This window comes from Chroicocephalus ridibundus, chromosome Z (genome assembly GCF_963924245.1).
Source record: "Chroicocephalus ridibundus chromosome Z, bChrRid1.1, whole genome shotgun sequence".
In the NCBI taxonomy this organism is placed as follows: domain Eukaryota; kingdom Metazoa; phylum Chordata; class Aves; order Charadriiformes; family Laridae; genus Chroicocephalus; species Chroicocephalus ridibundus.
Genome location: NC_086316.1, coordinates 54,475,096 through 54,495,292, shown reverse-complemented (window position 1 = coordinate 54,495,292; position 20,197 = coordinate 54,475,096). Strand labels below are relative to the sequence as shown.

Genomic DNA, 20,197 nt, shown 5'->3' with positions numbered 1-20,197 from the left:
AATGTAATTCATTACCATATAATGTATACCATTTGTATATGCCTAAATATTTATGCAAATTAAAAGCCTGTGCATTATAATTACTTGGCAATCATGGTCTCTTTCTTTAATCTCATAAATTATTAGACAGAGGAATATCCTGTATGGTTTTCAGCACTATATTGTAAAGGAAACTAAATAATCAAATCTGACTAGAATGCAGGAGACATTGTGTTTTTTCTTAGGTGTATCACAACCTTTTAGTTCAAATTTAAACCAAGTCAGTGCAAGTGAACAAAATCTTGCATAAGATTTTCCTCTCTCCTCTCAAATCCAGTTCTGTCTATAATTCCTTGGAAAGTAAAGGAATGCAGGAAAGGATGTATGAAGCTGAAAAAACAGTTTCAACTGTAAAGTTCACCTTGTAAAAAAAAACATTATCTTAATTTATACAAATTGTGCACATTTGTACAATTTCTCAGTCACAACTTTTATTAGTTTTAAGCAGAAAATAAAGTTAATATCAAAAGAGAAAACAAGAGCTAGCCAGATAAGATAAAAGCTTGACTATTTAAAGTGACCATTTCATATTCACCCGGTACATGTAAGAGTTTACTCACTTCCTGCATTTCACAGTATCCCTACCCACATGGCAAACACTCTTGACAAAATACCAGGGAAAACCAACAGAAATAAAGTTTTCAAAATTCTAAATAAGTCAACAGTATTTTTAAATGATCAGGTGAGAAACTGCACTTATGTTCTTAGAAAGTTATATTGTCCAGTTCAATTCTCTCCTTAAGAAAATACGGAAACCCTAAAACTAGAGATACCTAGTCTTTCACTTTTTAGCATAATTGTCTGCTTATTCTCTATTCCGGAATGTCTTAACAGAGACTCTGACCTAAAATCTTGGCTAGTACATAGCACAAATGAGTTTGTCTTAAAGCATTTCTATTTATTTAAAGAAAGAAATAGTTAATGAAATGATCATTCCATTATACTTTAGCTACAAAATTCTAGCAGTATTTCTATTTTTCTTATTTGAATCTTTCTAATCTTTTAACTATTTTTAATCTTCCTGGTTTCTTTTTTTTTATTATTATTTTTGAAGTATTTTTAAATTGTTACTTTCTTTCTCTTATTGGCTAATAACAAGAAGATGCAATAGATACTAAGTAATAAACATTGATGATAGTGCAACATCATAAATACCCCCAAGAAGGTAACCTTATGTAGCTTTGCTCGGCTATCCTCTATTCTTGTAGCTCTAGTAATACGTACTAATTACAAAGAGAAATATACAAAATCATAAAGGTTTATGTGAGTTCCTCCAGCACAAAACTCAGCTGATTTGTGCATTTCCGAAAGAGGACCAGTGGTGTTTAGGGCAGGGTGTTTCCAACTTACACTAACATCACTCCCGACATACTATCTGTTAACATAACCACATTAAACTATTAATGATCACATAATACGACAGTATGGTATAAACCAGTGTTTAAAAGGAATAGAAAAAAAAAGTAATTAATCTGTTGAAGAGACCTTTGCTTTGTTCCCCAGTAAAGATAATACACTAGTCCCGTAAAGAATATGTTTATTAAGAATCTGTCTTCGAAAACATTACTTATCTACTATTTATTAATATTAACATTAACATTTATTAATACACCATTTTTACTCTTTCTTAGTTTCTTTTAAGACTGCATCATCTTGTCCAGACTGGTTTCACTGACCGTAACTCCCACAAAAAGATGATCTTGTGCATCTTACAAACTTTACTCTGTATGTGACACTCCATAGATTCTGACAACACCACATAGTCATCCTAGCTGTTCCCAGCAAAGGATACTTCCATTTTGCTTCATGTTATTTAAAGTAAAAAAGAATCATAAGTGGAATACAGCAGTTTTGAACAAGCCCTTAAAAAAACCCTTTGGAAAAATTCCCTTAGAAACTATACCAGGACACTAGCCAATTTTGAAATACCTCCATACTAACCTTAAAAAAAAGCTATCCTTCGTCCCCACAGAGAAGCATGATGAAAGAAGGAACCTTTTGTTTAACGTAACTTGATTTCAAAGACTATACCTTTCCTCACGAGTAAGGACTAACAAAGGAATTTCTGGGGTTAGACTGTTTTTTGCAAATTGATATCCAGTTTGGGTTACGAAAACCAAAAAAAAAAAACATTTCCTACTTGCCCAAAGGAGATTGGACATTCCATTATCTGAAGCAGAAAAGATATACCAGATTCCAAAAAATCTATGTTTGCTAAGCACAGAATTTACTTTTAAAATAGGTGGTATACTACAACTGCAGAAACATCCAATATATGGGCCAACTTCCCAATTAATTATTTGCTGGCTAAAGTGTTAAAATGTCCTTGGCTTCACCTTAGACACAATCTTCCCAGCTGGTCATTATCTACCTGGAGAGGGGCCAAAGAATCTCAGCTGTCAGTACTCAACAAACATGTATGTTTTCTTTTCTTTTTTCTCATTTATTTAACTTTCATAGAGCTACAGTTAAAAGAAGGCAGTCTTATTACACATGGAAGTGGAAAGATTTTATATCTCTTTTATTGTTGTCATTTAGTATACCCAGAATGCAGGTGATAAGTGGAGTGATAAAGAACTCTTCAATATGCGTTTACTAAGAACCGATTTATCCAACTTTACTGACACTGTTTCTATTCTTGTGTGTTCCTACTTAATTCAACTGCTCCTTTGTTTTACACAGATGTGTGAGAAACCACAGAAGTCTTTGAAAGTCAGAGCTGGAACAAAGTTATTGATCAGTTATGTATCTGCACAGAATCAGTAAGATTCAACAGGAAAATAGCTCTCAATCAAGTGAATGTTAACAGTCAGTTTGAAGCAAACAGCAGTCAGCTTGTAGTAAACCTGCAGGTCAACAGGTGCAAAGCAAATGGCTTTTCTCATTTGCACATTACTTCTGCAAGAAGCCACAGGACAGCTGGGAGAAGGAACACATGTAAACAAGGCAGACCTAATGATTTCCTAATTAAAAAGAAGATATTATCTTCCCATTAATAGGTAAGCTAATTGACCGAAATCCAACAAACATAGGTGCCTTTCCTCACTGAATTGTCACATATTTAGGCTAGCCACTAGATTTTCAGTTCTGCTTGATTTGTTTGGATACTGTACTCTGTGACAGCTGTAGGAAATAATACATTAGAACAGCTGTTGTGGCAGTTAGAAAGGGCCTGGAATTTTAATTGGACTGGACATTATTAATTGGGGGGGGGTGGTGGTTTCATTTTGGGTGGGTTTTTTTGGTGTTTTTGTTTTGTTTTGTTTTTTTAAACCAAAGTTAAGAAAGAAATATTCAAAGAGTAATAGATGTCTTTAAGGGATTTGACCAACGTCTGGTTAAGCAAGGTTGGTCTTTGTTTTGACTATGTAACTTTGTGGCAGTGGTCTCCACCATCTGAGCAGGAACCTTTAGTTGCTTAAGAAAAGGAGTATTAAGAAGAAAAATTGTAAGAAAGTTGCATAAATAACCCTGTTCAAATACTAGCTGTGTTCTAGAGAGGACCTCATGGTGTTTTAAGAACTACTCAAAAGGAGACTCATTCCAAGACTTTTAGGAACCACCAGCTGAAACAAAACTGTTCATCATTCCCAAGACCTAAGAACAAATGAATAATAAGCTTACTTTCGGCATCAGCATAGAGTAGCAAGCACAGGACTACCACCATTGGCCTGACAATGTGCATCATCCGACAGCTTGGCACCAGCATGCTTTGGAAGCCTTGTTCTCACTGGCTTAGAAGCCAATGTGAGTCTGTCCAGTCTGGAATTTCAGATGAAGTATTTTCAGAACCTGTGGAAAACATAAGAAAAAGAGAAAAATACACTTAGCAGAATAGGGCAGAAATTTTCTGTTTTTTTCTAAGCATTCACAAATTGAGGCTAAACAATTTTAAAAGCCAAAAGGATAAGGGAGAAACGTGATTCATTTCGAGCTACTGGCATATACCAGAAGATTCAAGGTACAGTATATGTTAGCACTGTTTCAACATATTTCTTATACACCTTTTCTACCATAATCAAGCACCTGGATCTTTTGTTGTATTCAACAGCACTTTCTGAATCACAAGAACTGTCATTGTTAATGAAATACAATATATCACTGGAATACTCATGTTGCAAGAAGGGAATCAGAGTGGATTCAATATCCAAAATAAAAAGTCCATTTGCAAGCATCATACTAGGAGCTGATGCCCTGGCATCTAGTAAGAATACTGCAGCAAAATCTGCTTCATGAGGTGTTCTTAAAGCTAGACATCAAATGCCAGCATATTGCATAGTTCAACAACTCTCAAAGGTTAAAATTCCTGTTGGGATTTCCTATCCATATTTGAATTATGCCTAACAGAAAAAACAGAAATCCCACACTGAATAAAGGGCTGAGATTCCAATTCAATCCATCTCATTTACTATGATGCGTAATTGAAAATGATACACTGGGAGCACTACAGATGAAGTACCTGACTTAAAAAAACAGTGTCTCATTGTTGTCCAAATTTACCACACATGAGCAATAACAGAAATTAAGGAATATAAAAATATTTTTCTCTCTCACAGGAAATACTAGAAATATCCCCAAATAGTCTGATATTGTCACTAAAATAACACTGAAATGTAATTTTACTTTTAGAAGGGTCTGCAAGGTATAAACTTTGGCAAGTTTGATACTATCTTTTTCATTACCACACTTGAGTGGTTTTCATGCAGGGAAGATAAAAACAAAAAGGGTGGAGAAAAAATTATACTAATTACCATTCCACTAGATAGATCTTACAGATTTGCGGGTGGTATAAAGAGCCCATTTTACAGTACAGTGCAATGTTCAAAGAATCTACTCAACGAAGAAAAGACATAAGCAGCTGTTAGAAATCTATGGCTGTTATCAATCTCTTTTGTAAAACTATCCTTTGAATCAGCTACTGCCATCAAAAAATAGAAACCCAAGAAATCTTCATAGGCAAAGTGCTGAAGGCACCAGCTCCCGCCTTTCATCGCTGCCATCTTCATGGCAGCATTTCAAATGACAGCAAAGTCCATGAGACACCAGTCCTGTCGGATTCAATTTGCGTCTGTGCAAGCGTATCGCAGCCAACTGCTACATAATGATTCCAATGCTATCACAAAGCTGGAGATGTATGAAATGTACTTTCAAGGAAGTGGTGATTCCGATTTTGCTTCTTCTAAACTGCAGGAGTTACAAGGGAGCCCTGAACTACCTCAAAAGACAGCTCACTTGTGGACAAAACCTTACCTTTTTATTGGCATACAAACACACTAGCTGACAAGTGAAGGTGAATGGAAGAAATGTGACAGGTAGTAAGATTTGTGTCTGAACCATAAACTGCTCCCTTTAGCAAGGGAGGAAGTGGAAAGAATGCTGATAATTAATAAGGGGAGCAGAGGAGGGGGAAAAAAAGGTCACCACAACGATGCTTGTTTATACACAACTGTTTTTTAACAGGGGATTATTTTCACACACTCCAAACACTCCCATCAAAATATTAAATGTGGTATGTAACAGAAAAAATACTACTATCTGCTTGGAGAAAAAAAGAGGCATTTTAAAAATCTCATGATCCTGGTATGTGAATATGCATTTATCCTCTACAATGCTTCTGTGACTGAAGGGATGGATCAAAAAAAACTGGCAAAGAAAGAGAAGAAAAATGAACTTTTTTAATTAAAAAACCCATTCCCTCACTCTAAATGCACATACAAGCACTTAGGAAGCTCTCATTGTCCCTTCTTTGAAGGTGATATTATCACTTAGATCATAAAAACCAAAGCCCTGAGTATTTCCTTTCTTTGCTTCCCAGTGCCATGCCTTTAGCTAACCTGATAAACACACTGAGGTTTCCAGGAGACCCTTTGCCTGTTGTTTTCTCTCTTCACCTGCTTATGCCTCCATAGTTAACTTCTAGTATTTTAGGCCAAGTAAACAGAAGCACTTGAATAAAGATGGTGAGTGCCTCCTTTTTGTTGTGAGTTGAAGATACAGTTAGCAAAGGCATGCAGATTATGGGCTGATAACACTAGAGAAGCAATCCAAGAGACAATCAGGTGTTATCAAGGTTCTCCACGCAAGTCTGCCTCAGCTTTACCTACAGAAACCCCATAGCTTTAGCCAGGGACTCTGTTACTGACAGTTGTACCAACCATCTGGTATGTAGGTCTATACTTGGCTTATTTGTGAAAAGTAACATAGAGATGCAATTCTTTACAAGGACTAAATGCAATTACGAACAAGTGTTAACTTCTAAATTAAGCCACCTTCATAATTCCAAAGTAAAATGTTCATCTAATGCATTATTAATTCTTAAATGAAGTAGTTTCTTCCCTTTTCTATTTCCTCCTGACAATGGTTTGCTACATCTGGAGTGTGGTTTGTAAGAAAACACAAACAGTGTTTGCAGAACCAGGTTATACCAGCCTCCTCCTCAGAGAGCCAACATTTGTCTTGCAGAATGAATCCAGAGTGAGGTATTCTCTTAGCAGCCCCTGTTTCAACATTCACACTGTGTCAGTGCAGAAAGACGGGGCTTCTACTTGGTAGAAAACTAATCGCAATACCTACAGAGAGATTAACAGTAACTAAAAAAAAAATTCTCTTCATGAAGCTTTAATAAAAGCTAGTTTTATTTTCGGATAAATTTTAGGATATTTTTGGTCTAACTTCTATATTAAATAATTAAAAATGACACTTACAACATCTCTAAAAGACCTACGTATCAATAATTTCTTGCACAACAGCTATTTTGGTCTCTTTCCCCAGACAAACAAATTGTTAATACAAAAGTGAACACCAAAGGGTGTAACTAGGTGATATATCTATCACTAGCTTATATGTAGTAAGAGGACAGATTTTTGCTGGTTAGTGGTATCTATCAAAAGGGTCAGTAAAAGTGGAGACGTCCAGCCCCTCAGAGTGTTCAATGTGGAGTCACAAAAGAATTCTCCTCAGGTGGGGCATGGCAGATGATAGCACATGGGCATTGACACATGGACGAATTATACTCGAAAGGATCAACTGAGTGAATGAAACATCTGAACATTGAACTACTTCACTGCAGTCTATTTACTTTGGTACCAAAAACAATATTTTAGGTGCTAACACAGTTCTCGGGAGGAGATGGTCCCTGCTCCAAGACATAGAAAATGCTTACCTGAAGGCAACTCTTAGAACAAAAGAAAAAAAAAAAAACCAAACCAAACCACAAACAAACAAACAAAAATGCCACCAAAAACAAACAAACAATCAAAAAACCACAAAAAACCCAAACTAACCTAATTTTATGTATCTGCTTGCTCTTCCATGCCTGCATGAGCATATAAATGCTTGATAACACAGAAATTTAGCACAGTAGGGAACAGCTCTCAGAAGAGACTTGAACACAGACAAAAAAGAAGTCAGAGCAGATGTAGGGAGCAACATGGAAACAAAACCCAGTAACTTACAAAATTTTGGAATTCAGGAACGTGAAGATATGAGAGCTCATTTGTGCTATTGCACGAATAGGACTTCTAGTTCAGCTTTTCTGAAGTTTGAAATTGTTCAGAGACAGGATTTCAGTTTATGACCATTTCCCATCTGCCACAAGGACTTATGGAAAAACAACTGGATACACCTTACATTTAAAAAAAAAAACAAACAGTGTTTCTCTAAGAACAAGTGGCAGTCAAAGATTGAAACAGAAGACTCTGTTGACATTCTGTTTCTACACTTCAGTCATCACACCCACAATCCTAAATTACATCCATTCCCTAGCCACAGATTTTTAGTACCATACATGTGCAAGTGAAGAGATACAAAAAAGCAAATTGAAACATTACTAGAACGAAGTCAGGGAAGAAGTGCCAAAACTTCATATCGTTACCTATCAACCAAGATCCCTTCTTAAAGAAGAAAATAAACAGATTTCATATACAAATCTTGGCTGCGAAAACATGACTGACAGCTGAATCTTTACTGAAAAGAATAGGAAAAAATGCATAAACTCAATTCAGAAATACCTCTGGGTAGAACAATGTCTTTTAGAGAGAATTAAATGTATTTTCCAAAGCAATGAGAGAAAGTGTCAGAAGTTCTTGCTCTTTCATTGATTAAACACGATAAAAGTTTTCATAGTTGACCTGCTGGGGAAGTTGCATGTTTCATTCTGGTTTCATTCTTAAAAAAGCCAAAATGCAAACCACATGACTTAGGAAATTTAAAAGAGAGATGTGTTGAGTGTTCCAAAGCTTATTCTTATCAGTCCCTGGATAAACAACCCTAATGCTCCTCTATCATTCCTCTACAAGAGTTACTCCAACATAAGTGAGCAACCACCCTGGAAACAGCAGGTTTCTGATCTCAAGCAAGCCTTTGAACTACGTCACTATAATAGCACTTCTGAGTTGCAGTGATAGGTGGAATTCTACTTATACGAAACAGCTTAATATATTCAACCTGATTCTGCATTGTAATTCTGTTTTGGACTTCAACAAGGATTCTTCTGTTACCATGCAAAACAGAAAATGGATTTTCAATAACCGAAGAAATAAAAGAAATAGATAAATTAAATTAATTTAGTGAATAAATGAATCTAATGACAGCAAGGTACATTAAAAATCACATCATAGGGTTTTCTCATGTAGAAAGTTGTTTAATAGTTCATCTTCTTTTACTTCCAAAAGTACTGATGCTCATATATAGACTTAAACTATACACAGAAAACCCTGCTTAGCCTGATCTTTACACAGCTTCACTCACATTCTAAATCATGAACTAAAATACCAGTTAGTAAGTTGTCACATATATCAATGCTTCCAAACTTCTGACATCTTCGTCACTTCTGCATATTATAAGAACTTTTCTCATTCATGGTGCAGAAACAATTCACTAGAGCATTCTGTGTTCTTAACTCTATGCCTCCCAAATCTTGGATTGAGAAAAAAAGTATTGTGCTGATAATGACTGAATTGTGGAGGTAAAAATAGTCTTTCTAGAGGAAAAAAGGATACAATAGTATCTGCCAATGCATATTAAAGCAATACATCTATACTAAGATAATACACCTATACTAAGAGAATCTATAGTAAGAATTTAAAACATATAACAAAGCCACAGATAATAGGTTAAGTGGAAAAATGAAACATCTTCTATTAAGGTTGACTTCTAGCCTGAATAACACAAACTCTGCCAATATCCCAGTCTTAACTCCTGTAACCCAAGATCCCTGTAAATTACTTAGCTATAGTTATCCTGAAATAGTCTAGCTCTGATTTTGCCCATATAAGAAATTAACAAAACCTAACTCTGTTTTGACTCTTGCCACAAAAAAAAAAAATCAAAAAAAAAAACAACTAAAAAAGGAAAGAAAAAAGACAGAAAGCAGAAAAGGGGAAAAAGGAAAAAGAGGGGAGGAGAGGAGAGGAGAGGGGAGAGGAGGGGAGGGGAGGGGAGGGGAGACAAGCAGCTAAAGCAAAGGAGGTAAAATAAATATGTTGGCTAACCTGCATTATTATACTCTTTCTCCAACCACAGAAAAGAAACAGGGTGAAACCCACAATATAGTTTGTCGAATATCTACTTTTCTGCATTTAGAAAAGGTAAACACTAGCTTAGAGAATAGCAAGTCTAACTTTTATCAACAGGTCTGGACTCAGCACTGGTGAGGCAGCACCTAGAATACATAGAGGTTCGGGAGAGCATCAAAGAAGAGCAACAAAGCTGGTGAACGGTCTAGAGTACAAGTCTAGACCACATACCAAAATGTTCATAAAGCCATTGGGCCATATACCACATACTCATCAGACACTCCCAGGAAAACGGGCTCCAAAGCCAGCTTTCAAGAAGATGCTCCCAGCAGTCTTACAGAAAAGCACCACTCCTAAGGAGAACATCTAGACTGCATGATGAGCAGCTCAATTCTAGGATCACAGTTACTGCCAGAGTTAGAATCTTTTAGTGGCTTGCTTCCTCCCAGACCTAGGTATTTGGACAATCTAGCAATGAGAATGATCATATAGCTCCACTGCTATACACATGACACAGGCTTGCTAACCTTGCTTGTATTTAAAGAGCCACCTCTGTTTTAGAAGAATTTTGCCTGTTCTGTGTCTTTTCAGCATGGAAATTGTGAAACATTCAGACTGGACCTTGCCTTTAGGATCAGGTGTGGTTGAAGCATACTGGGTACTGCAGATACTATAATAAAGATAGAAATATATTTGCAAGTCTGGAGCTAACAGGTCAAATGTGACTTCAACATTGCAAGACATCTTTTCTCTATTATATTACTCTGCAATTTCTTCCTTTATGGCTTTTCTTTTTCCTTTTCACTTTATATTTTTGTTTCAATACTATCCAATATACTTGTTGCCTAATCAGATTGAAGCATGACTGACTGAGACAGCGAATTTGCAGTACACACAGGACAGTAATCCAGCTGCAGCTAGTTTAGCCTGACTGCACTTTATTATAACGTTGCTGATGGCAATACAATCATATTAGAGGAAGAGATGGAGAGCTGAAATAGTTATTTTTCAAAAGTAGTTGGCATTATAAAATGATTTGATAATAAAGTACAAAAACTTCCTGAAGCAATAAAAGCACTATGTATTTCTCATACTAAGATATGGCCTAACGGCACACAGTTGTCCACAGTTCCTCTTTTGAAAAAAAGAAGATGAGACCTAGAAAATACCTTTGTAACACACAATACTTTTTATTACACTCAAAGCAAAAGTAAAAGTAATATTATGAACCCTGAAAAAGAGCTAAAAGTCAACAAAAGCCTGCAGATATTTTATTGCTGGAAGCTTCCTTATTAAGAAAGTATGACTGGGTGCACTTCTAGATACCAAACTAATGTCCTAATGTTGATAACACAGTTTTGATACCAAATAGAAATCATAAAATCATCATCAGGGGCAGACAGCACGGTTCAAAATGTGTTTTTCTTTACAGACCACATTAAAAACTATAGCTTCACCTGCAATTAGTAGTAACGAGGGGCTTAAACTGGCCACTTCAAGTGGCAGTTCAGGTGCTTCATATAACCCATACCTCAATGCTCTTCAAACAGAAAGCGAGAAGCAGAAAGCTTATATCCCCACAGACTCCTTGAATTTGATTTGGTTAAAGCAAACAGAGAACAACAACAGAAGATTTCCATCGTAAAACCTATTACTGTTTTAACAGTCTAACAGTCAGAGATTGTACAAAGCATTGAGTAGTATGCATGCAGTCATTACTCATTTTTGAGGTTAAGATTTTCTCTGTGCTTTGAAGTGGTGCAACTTCTATACCCAGGGCTTTCATTCACATTGTTTTGTCCAGGCAACTTGGCACACATGTCTTAGATACAAGAATGTGATAATCAAAATAAATCCCTGTTAGACCTGTGTCTCATCCTCCTACAACTCTGTTATAGACTGCTAGAACAGACTGAAATGCATTATGTATATTCCACATATTCTTCACTGGCTTTATGTCTTTTTGAACAAAGATTTCAGCAAGTACTTTTCAAATCTAAGTCCTGCAACGGCTTCCCCAAACACTCACCTTTTTGGGCTGATTATTAAAGAAAAACTAACTATGACTTTAGTCTCTTCCAAACATGCCGGCCTTAGCAACAAGGTGATAATTTATAACAAAATTGCCAGTTGCATATTGACATTGTGTAATCTTCAGCTTCTTTTGTAGCCTCTTTTGGTCATTCTCAGTAAGAAAGTGAGAGTATGTGCTACCCACCAAAATTAATGCTATTTTCATAAAGAGTATGAGAAAGAATAAATTTGAACTGTACTGTATACAGCTATGGAAATATTGCTGTAACATAGATACCAATAGCACATTGTGACATGGACAGGGTACGCATATTCACAATAATATTATACAGGTGATGCCATATTTAGCAACAATTGGTTTCCTCCCCATATACTGCAGTAGTTCCATCCTGCTAAAGAATTTCCTACACACTATTGGTTTGTATATATATACTTAATCACGTCTCTCACTAGTTATGAACATGACAGTATCTTAAACAGGCAATCTGTGATATCTTCCTTCTTAAATCAGTAAGATTTAACAGAGAAGAAAAATATTACAAAAGATTAAACTGGTGAAGTAACCAAACTTCAGACACCACTGACAGTTGGTCTTCTAAATGAACAGGCAAAAGGCATAAGAAAGAAACTGGACTGAAGACAGGACACAAAAGGGAGGTTATTATACTAATTATGTTTGCCACCTTCTGCAATAAATATGTAGCTGAGAAAACACAAAAGATGGTGGTTTAGATTAAAGCGCTCCGTCATTCAGAGTTTCAGAGTCTTTGATAATCTGAGTATCAAAAGGAATAAAAAAATAAAGATATAAGACAAAGCAATGCATTTAACAACCAGCAAAGCACAACACCTGCAGAGCAAGGTTTAAGAACGTACACACACAATCACAAAAAGGATGGACTGGCAGGGTTCAAATTTGTATCAAAAGGTAGAAGAGACAACCTATCTGTCTTACAGACACATGCCTCATACACAAAGACTTCCAGGACCTCTGCTTTTTCCCTATGCTTTCTGCTCTTTGATTTCTAGCTGGAAAGTAGTAGTCTGTAAACATATTGCTACGACAGCCAAACTAAAGAAAGATCCTAACCTTCAACTACACACTTCTTTCTAATTAGGCAGAACTAATGAAATATTAAGAGTTCATATAGGTGGTGTCGCCGGAACCAGGACAGGTGGCTATCAAAAAACATTTTAGAATTTTACCCTGGTGCTTTGTACCAGACAACAAAGTACAAAATACCATATGCTGTGATCACAAAAAGCAGTATCCTGTGAGAAAGTACACAATAACTTTAAGCCTTCAGACAGTTCCATTAAAATATTCCAGAACTTCCAAAGACTCAGCTTACACTAATTCTCTCATTAGAACATGAAATAAAGCTATTTGTAATACTCGGAGGAAACCTGCTGTGTAATTTTATGGAATTCTCTGTATTGGCACCATGAGCTTCCATGTTACCACAACACTAATTCCCAAACACAGACACATGAAAGATGCTGTGCTCCCTCTCCAGAAAGATGCCACCCATGTGACAGAGACACCCAAATTCCACAGGAAGCACTATTTGTGCACATTACACAATGTGCACATTACACAATGAAAGAGGGCTGTAAATGGCATTGGTTACTCAGGACTCAGTCATTCCTGGAGTGTTAGCACTGTCTCACAGTGATAAAATATTAATAGAAAATTTTAGAGGGAGCTGCAAATAATGATACTTTCGAATTTTGTTTGTTTATTTGTTTAAACATAATCTAGAAAGACAATTCCTCTTTTGGCTTCCTTTACTCACAGTCATTTGTTTTACCTAAGAATATGCCTAGATGCAGGAAAACTTTTTTTTTTTTTAAACGAATGCATTCTGCTCATTTATACCGATGAAAAAATATCTTTTTTTTTCCATATATCTAAAGCCTAGAAGATGAGCCTGAAGTTCTACATGGAAGACTGCGATACACCTTGTGGGAGTTCCATCTTTCACAACGGAAATGCTTGAGCAACTAATCATAACCCGGTAAAGTTTCTGCAGCATTTCTATTATAACCGTTATGTCTCTGGACGTGTGTGCTGTCCCAGGGGTATTGTTCTGGATTGATTAGCATCTTTATAATGAAATGCTCAATTACAGCTTTGAAATAGGTAATTACAAAGGGAGTGTGTATTTTCCATTTAGGGATTTTGTTTTGATTTTTTTTTTAATTATCAGTGCATGAAAGGCAGCTGTAGAAGTTCTGACTGCACTGTCGCCTCTTTGGAAAGAAACTATGTTTTGTTGCTCTCACTGTGCATAAGCTAAATTGAATTTCTAGTTATGACTGGTAGGGGAGTTTTATTTTCAACTGTCAGGGTGTGCAGCCAGCTGTAACCAATTTTTCAATATTTTTAAAAGCCTCATTTGAAGTATACAGTTGTGAATGACTTAGGGACCTTGTCATTAATCAACAGAAAAAATTTCAAAACAGTTTCCAACTGTACTTCTCTGGTTTAAAAAAAAAAAAACAGTGTAAATAGAACTACACAGTATGGATGTTCTGCATAACTTTGGCAGCAATGTAAAAAGGGTCAACAAATTTGTGGGGCATGTCTAAGTTTGGGCTAATGTTTCAGACATTCTTATGTACATTATTGTATTTCAAAGACAGCTGTATTATCTTAATGTTGTTAAAACCACTTTCTGCCAAGAAAAGCGACTCATTTTTCCTGAGGGTTAACAGCAACTGAGGGGGTGGGGAAAGTGCTTTTAATTTCAAGGGTCAGAAGTCAGCAGAAAAAACTATAAATATTTCCTTTCCTTAATACTCTGCATGCTGCAGCACACCATCAATTTTAAAGGAGGTTTTCTACTGAAGAAACTCATTCAGCTGTTGAGAGGATGTGTTAGTTTATACTGCTTCCTCACCTCAGCTGCTAAAAGATACACCACTGACAGGAGAATTTTGTATTCTTTTATTTATTTTTAAATTAGAATAACAGAAACAATTGGATAAAGTGAAAAAATGTAAGGATGTATTCCAAACAATCTCTAATCCCTTGATATCCAAAACCAGAATTCCTCGGCCCTAATCTCTGTATAATAAAACCACCACTGCTGCCAGCATAAGGCTGAAGATGCTTGTATAAACAGGTTCATGCAGGTCACAGGTTAAAAGACAAGGGCAACAAAAAAGCTGCATTGTGTCTTAAACAGAATATAAAATCCAAAATGGTGATCTTGTTCAAGTACCTGTAAATGAGTCTATCGTGCTTTTTGATGTTCTCGGTGTGCATACTGTTACCTTACCCTACATTACAAATTTTCCATCACTCACGTAATTCTCTCGTTATTAGCACTGTGGAACCCAGGACTACCTCCACAAATCATGTGAGCATTGTCTCTTCATTTTTTAAAGACTAGAACCAGAACAAAAAATTTATTTCAAGCATTACTTCTATTTTTTGCAAGTCAGCTTCCTTTAAATGCCAATCACTATTTTACATTGTAGCTAATTCACCTCTTCTTTTTTTTATATTGGTTTAGATATATATATATATTTATTTTTTTTAGGATATCAAAAAGGCCCAGAAGATAAAAAGAATATAAGAATATAGAAGAATATAAGAAGACGATACATTCATTTAGTCATGTCACAACTATTTCGCTACCACACAGACACTTCCACATCAAAAAATATTATTTAAAATGGTGTAATGGAAGCCCCAAAGTTACAATCCAAACTTCTACCACTCTTTGTGCCAGAGACTGCTTGGGATCTAGGACAGGGATCTGTATACTCATTTACTGAAGTACTGAAACTTACAATGAATTTTGGAGGATGGCTTGAATTAATCTATATAAAGTTCATGCCTTGTCTGTAGATTCAGGAATGTATTGGTGTTATCAATTTGTTCATTTTTATCTATAAAGCTGCCTTTTTTCTGCAGTTGAGATCTCAAATAAGCACATCTATTCAATAGTTCAAGCAGCCATCTGATTTGGAACTGAATTTGTAGCCATCAACAGATAAATGCTAACCAAAATGCACGCCTTTCTCAAATGAGTTAAAACAAATGTTCCGCTATCTGCTTTTTTCTAAACCTCTCCCAACAGGTGGAGAGAAGACTTCCTGAAGTTTCTTGTGAAATAAAAAAAATAAAAAAACTTATGCTGATACCCAATCCTCACACTTAAAATCAATTTGTATAATGGTAATCCAGATCACTGCACAGAATAACTGACACTGGAATAAATTTACAAATGTGAAATTTCATTCACAAACTCGTTACAGAAAGTTTAAAGCAATGCATCATGATCAAATTGATTACAATAATTCCTACAATCTTGACTCTCACATAAAAATTGTTGTTATAGGGTATTATTACTCACATTCCCAGTTCTTTAAATATTGTTTAAATTCAACAATTCTGTCATAATTTCAGTGTCCTACAACTGTTTTATTACACAGGTACAGTTAAAAAAAATAATCTGTTGACACACTGTTCTGCTTCCTATTTTTGTTTTCTCTTAAGTAGTCTTTTAAATACACAATCATTACTCAGTCATCCTCAGTGGTTCCTACCTTTTCCTCACAGTGATAACCAAGAGGCCTTAAACAATGAAATGCCTTGGAAATTGGGTGTATTTTAAAACATTTTATAGAAAACATGGAATAGAGAACTGTGAAATTACGTTGGAAGTGATGCCAACAGTAGAGAGTAAATACCAGCACACAGAACAGGTATGCTACTTTTCTGTAGCAACATCCAACTGCACACATATGCAATGACATCTATTCCTGTGCCATCACTTTGCACTTTTAATCTGTGGAAGTGACGTGAATTATGGTTTATTAATGGATTTGCAATGAAACAATCATAAGCAAACACTGCGTGCATAAAAAACTGCCCTTTAAAGGGATTCTTTCCTGACTCAATATCATAGACATAATACTGGACCCTGATCCTAACTAAATCTAAGATACCCAATATTCCACTTAGTCACAGCAAGGCCAGCAAATGTCAAAACAAACTGCAATGCTTAGGTAGCTGAGGCAAATGGATGGATCCCTCCACTGCCTCACAGGAAGCAAGTTCTCAGGATCCTGAGTGATGTTTGCAGCTCTTCACATTAAAAAAACCCACCACCTTTAAGCAGACTAAGACATGGGGACATCCTACTAAGTACTAAAAGACTATAGTCACTTCCTTTGAAAATGTATCTGTAAGAGAATTCTTATTTCTCCCACCTGGAAATACTTGCACGTCCATTCTGCAATGGGATGTCAGTCTTCACCACACCTATACACAACACAGTTATACTGCAAGAAGCGCGAATCATCAGACTGACTAATTATCAGTCAGACTTTTGACAACAAAACCTATTTGACTGAGTCATACTTTTTTCCCTGATGGTCTTGTAGACCCTTTAAAATGAAAAAAATAGATCTATTAGCAAGAGTTTCTCCCGTCATGGTTCAGGCACACAAATTCAATCAGCTCTTCTAATGAACTGGAAACTGAAAAGGCAACTTTATCTTTTCCTTGAGGTGGTTTCAGCATATCTCTTTTGAGTCAGACACTAAATCAGAATTTTTGTTGATGCCTAGAGTATGTGTGTGGTGAGGCTGTATTTTTACATGTAGATATATTTACTTACATAGATATATTTATATAGATATGTAGATATATTTACTTATACATCCTTAAGTCATCAGAATAAAATTAAAAAACAACTACAGAAAAGGTATTTGTTTCAGAGTCAAAACGCTTTAGATACTTAGTCATAGCAAAATCACTGTTTTATTATTCAATTTACTTGAAGTGTGAATGACAGACCAGTATGCAGATTGGCCTGCTGGCAGAACTCACTCTGTCTCAGAGAAATTATCTGCAGTTTATAATATTCACTGCCTAAGCCTGACATGATGAAAATGGCAGACATAAAACTAAATTTAAAAGATATATTGCATGTCTTTCAAACAAGGAACACTGTAGTGAACTGAACCTGGTAAATACTACCTCCTACCCGATGCACCTGCTTTTGTTAGCAGTTCTTTCTGGAGGATTCTCCAGAGTGCTTCTACTATGTTCTCGTTCCAAAGAACCTAAACGGTCTGTTGAATTTTTTTCAGCGGACTGTGACATGAAAGCAGATGGGATATACAAGAAATGGAAGTGATGTGTATATAAACATATACATTCATTTACATTATATTTAACAATTATCCTAAAAATGCTATTGTAAAACTATGAGCTGTATATGTAATTCTTTCTTTTTATGTAATAAACACATATAAGATAAAAATTATTACATACAAATTATACATTACCTTTATAACAAATAACTAAATACACCTATTATTTATCTCACATATATTTATTATATAAAAAGAACTAAATACTTATGCACCTTATAGTTTTACATTAGCATTTTAAGGATAATTATTAAATATGTTGTGTAGGAATCCTCAGAGACCTCCATTTGATAAAGGCTCTACTCCCAGCTCATTTAATGCTTATGATCCTTCCTAATTTTTTGAATGCTTCTATCTACAGGTGTATTTAAAAGCACATAGGTTCCCTAGCCTGTGAAAAACATGCTTAGACATGTTCCCTTTCTTAATACCTGTTCCCTTTGAAACTAAACTAGGAAAAGCCTCCAAAACCCTGCAAGTGACCTAAGGTCATGTAAACATTTTTTTTTTAATTGTGAAGAGGAAAAACTTGCTTAATTTTAACTTCATCAGTGGAAGATATTGTAAGAAATATTTACTACCACTTTTTTAAAAAGTGTGAGATAAGTCTCATTTGAGATGTCTGGAATGGTAGCAAAAGTTCTACACCTCTGTCTCATTCTGTACAGGTCATTACTTAGATAATGGATCTTGGACAATGCAAGTCTGTAAGACATAGAAATTCATTCCTAGATGTAAAATGGCACGAATATAAAACAACCTAAGAAGTCCTTTATAAAAATTAAAGATGAAATTGCAAAATATTTCTAAATTTAAAAAAAAGGCATATTGAATATAGCGAGCATGAAGCAATATCATTACATGTAAAATCCAAAAGGCCGCTCATTCAACTTTGAAAAATATATTCTAAAATATTAATATTTATTAATAGTACTTATTAATAATTATAACAACTTATACTTAAAATATTAAAATAGTAAAAAATTGGTAACAGATCTCAGCATATCTTTGTGACAACAGACAGATAATTTTTAATCTATTTGGTCATTTTCCTGATTTTATTATTTGCTAAAGCTGTAACTTTGCAGCAGGAATAATATGGAGTAAATATCAATGTCTTGGAAATAAACTGGGCTGTGAAGATCACAGGTTCACTCCAACAATCATAAATCATAGAAGCAAAGAAAAGATGGCTTCTTGATTTAAGAGTTTCTTTTAATATTGCTTTGATTATATTTACATTAAAGGCCAAAAGAGTCAAGCAATATTCTTGCTCCCCAAAATCCAAACTCATACTGTAATGACAAGGATGGAAAATTTGAAATAATTAAAGCTTGAAATAATATTGCATTGAGTCAGTATTCTGATGGTAACATAAACAAGCTAGCAAGGAAAACGCCAGTTTAATGCTGATGTGACATAATGAAAACAAATGTGAAGAATAGAATGTGAAGCACTGAATAGGATTATTGGTAAAACTCAATAGTTACTCATGGAACTTATTTTCAACATATGCTTTGTTCCTAATTTTTTAAAAATAATAGCCTGCACAGAACTCAGAAAAATTAGGGAAAAAAGCCCAAATACATACAAGCTCATCTTTTTGTAGCAAATAAAACTAGTAATCCACAATTCATAAAGAATAAAATGAAATGAGTTGAAAGACTATGTTCTGCTGATTGTCTGTTATAGAACAACATTTTGTTTATCATAAAATATGATCTCAGGGATCATAATCATAATAGGACTTAACTCATGGAAGCTTCCAATGGTTATTACACAGTGGCCTCAGTTTATCCCTTATTCTGAAGAATATAGATAAGAAAATTCTGAATGCAAAATCCAGCAAATAAGGCTATGCTCTAAAATTAAAACATGAAATTAATCTGGCTGGCCAATTTCCATTATTTGTTTTGCAACTACAGAAAAAACACATTCCCCCAAACCACCAATACAATGCAGACTTTTAGCCCATATTAAATCATATATAGAATCATAGAATCATAGAATCATAGAATTGTTGAGGTTGGAAGGGACCTTTAAGATCATCGAGTCCAACCTTTAGCCTGCCCTGACAAGAGCCACTTCTAAACCATGTCCCTCAGTGCCCCATCTACCCTTTTTTTAAACACCTCCAGAGATGGTGAATCCACCACCTCCCTGGGCAGCCTATTCCAATGTTTAATAACCCTTTCAGTGAAAAAATGTCTCCTAATATCTAATCTAAACCTCCCCTGACGTAACTTGAACCTGTTTCCCCTCGTCCTATCACTTGTCACCAGGGAGAAGAGGTCAGCCCCCATCTCTCTACAACCTCCTTTCAGGTAGTTGTAGAGGGTGATAAGGTCTCCCCTCAGCCTCCTCTTCTCCAGGCTAAACAACCCCAGCTCCCTCAGTCGTTCTTCATAAGGTTTGTCCTCCAGGCCCCTCACCAG

General features: G+C 35.5%; 1 protein-coding gene across 50 annotated transcripts in view; it reads right to left on the bottom strand.

Annotated features, from left to right (window-relative positions):
• Positions 1-20,197, bottom strand: part of PTPRD (protein tyrosine phosphatase receptor type D) — a 1,281,778-nt gene that overhangs the window by 284,877 nt on the left and 976,704 nt on the right. For all 50 annotated transcript variants that reach the window (XM_063321198.1, XM_063321199.1, XM_063321203.1 and 47 more), the window contains one exon: positions 3,664-3,831. In XM_063321198.1, the coding sequence (XP_063177268.1) occupies positions 3,664-3,748 (85 nt within the window). In that variant the 5' untranslated portion in view covers positions 3,749-3,831. The remainder of the gene's footprint in view (positions 1-3,663; positions 3,832-20,197) is intronic.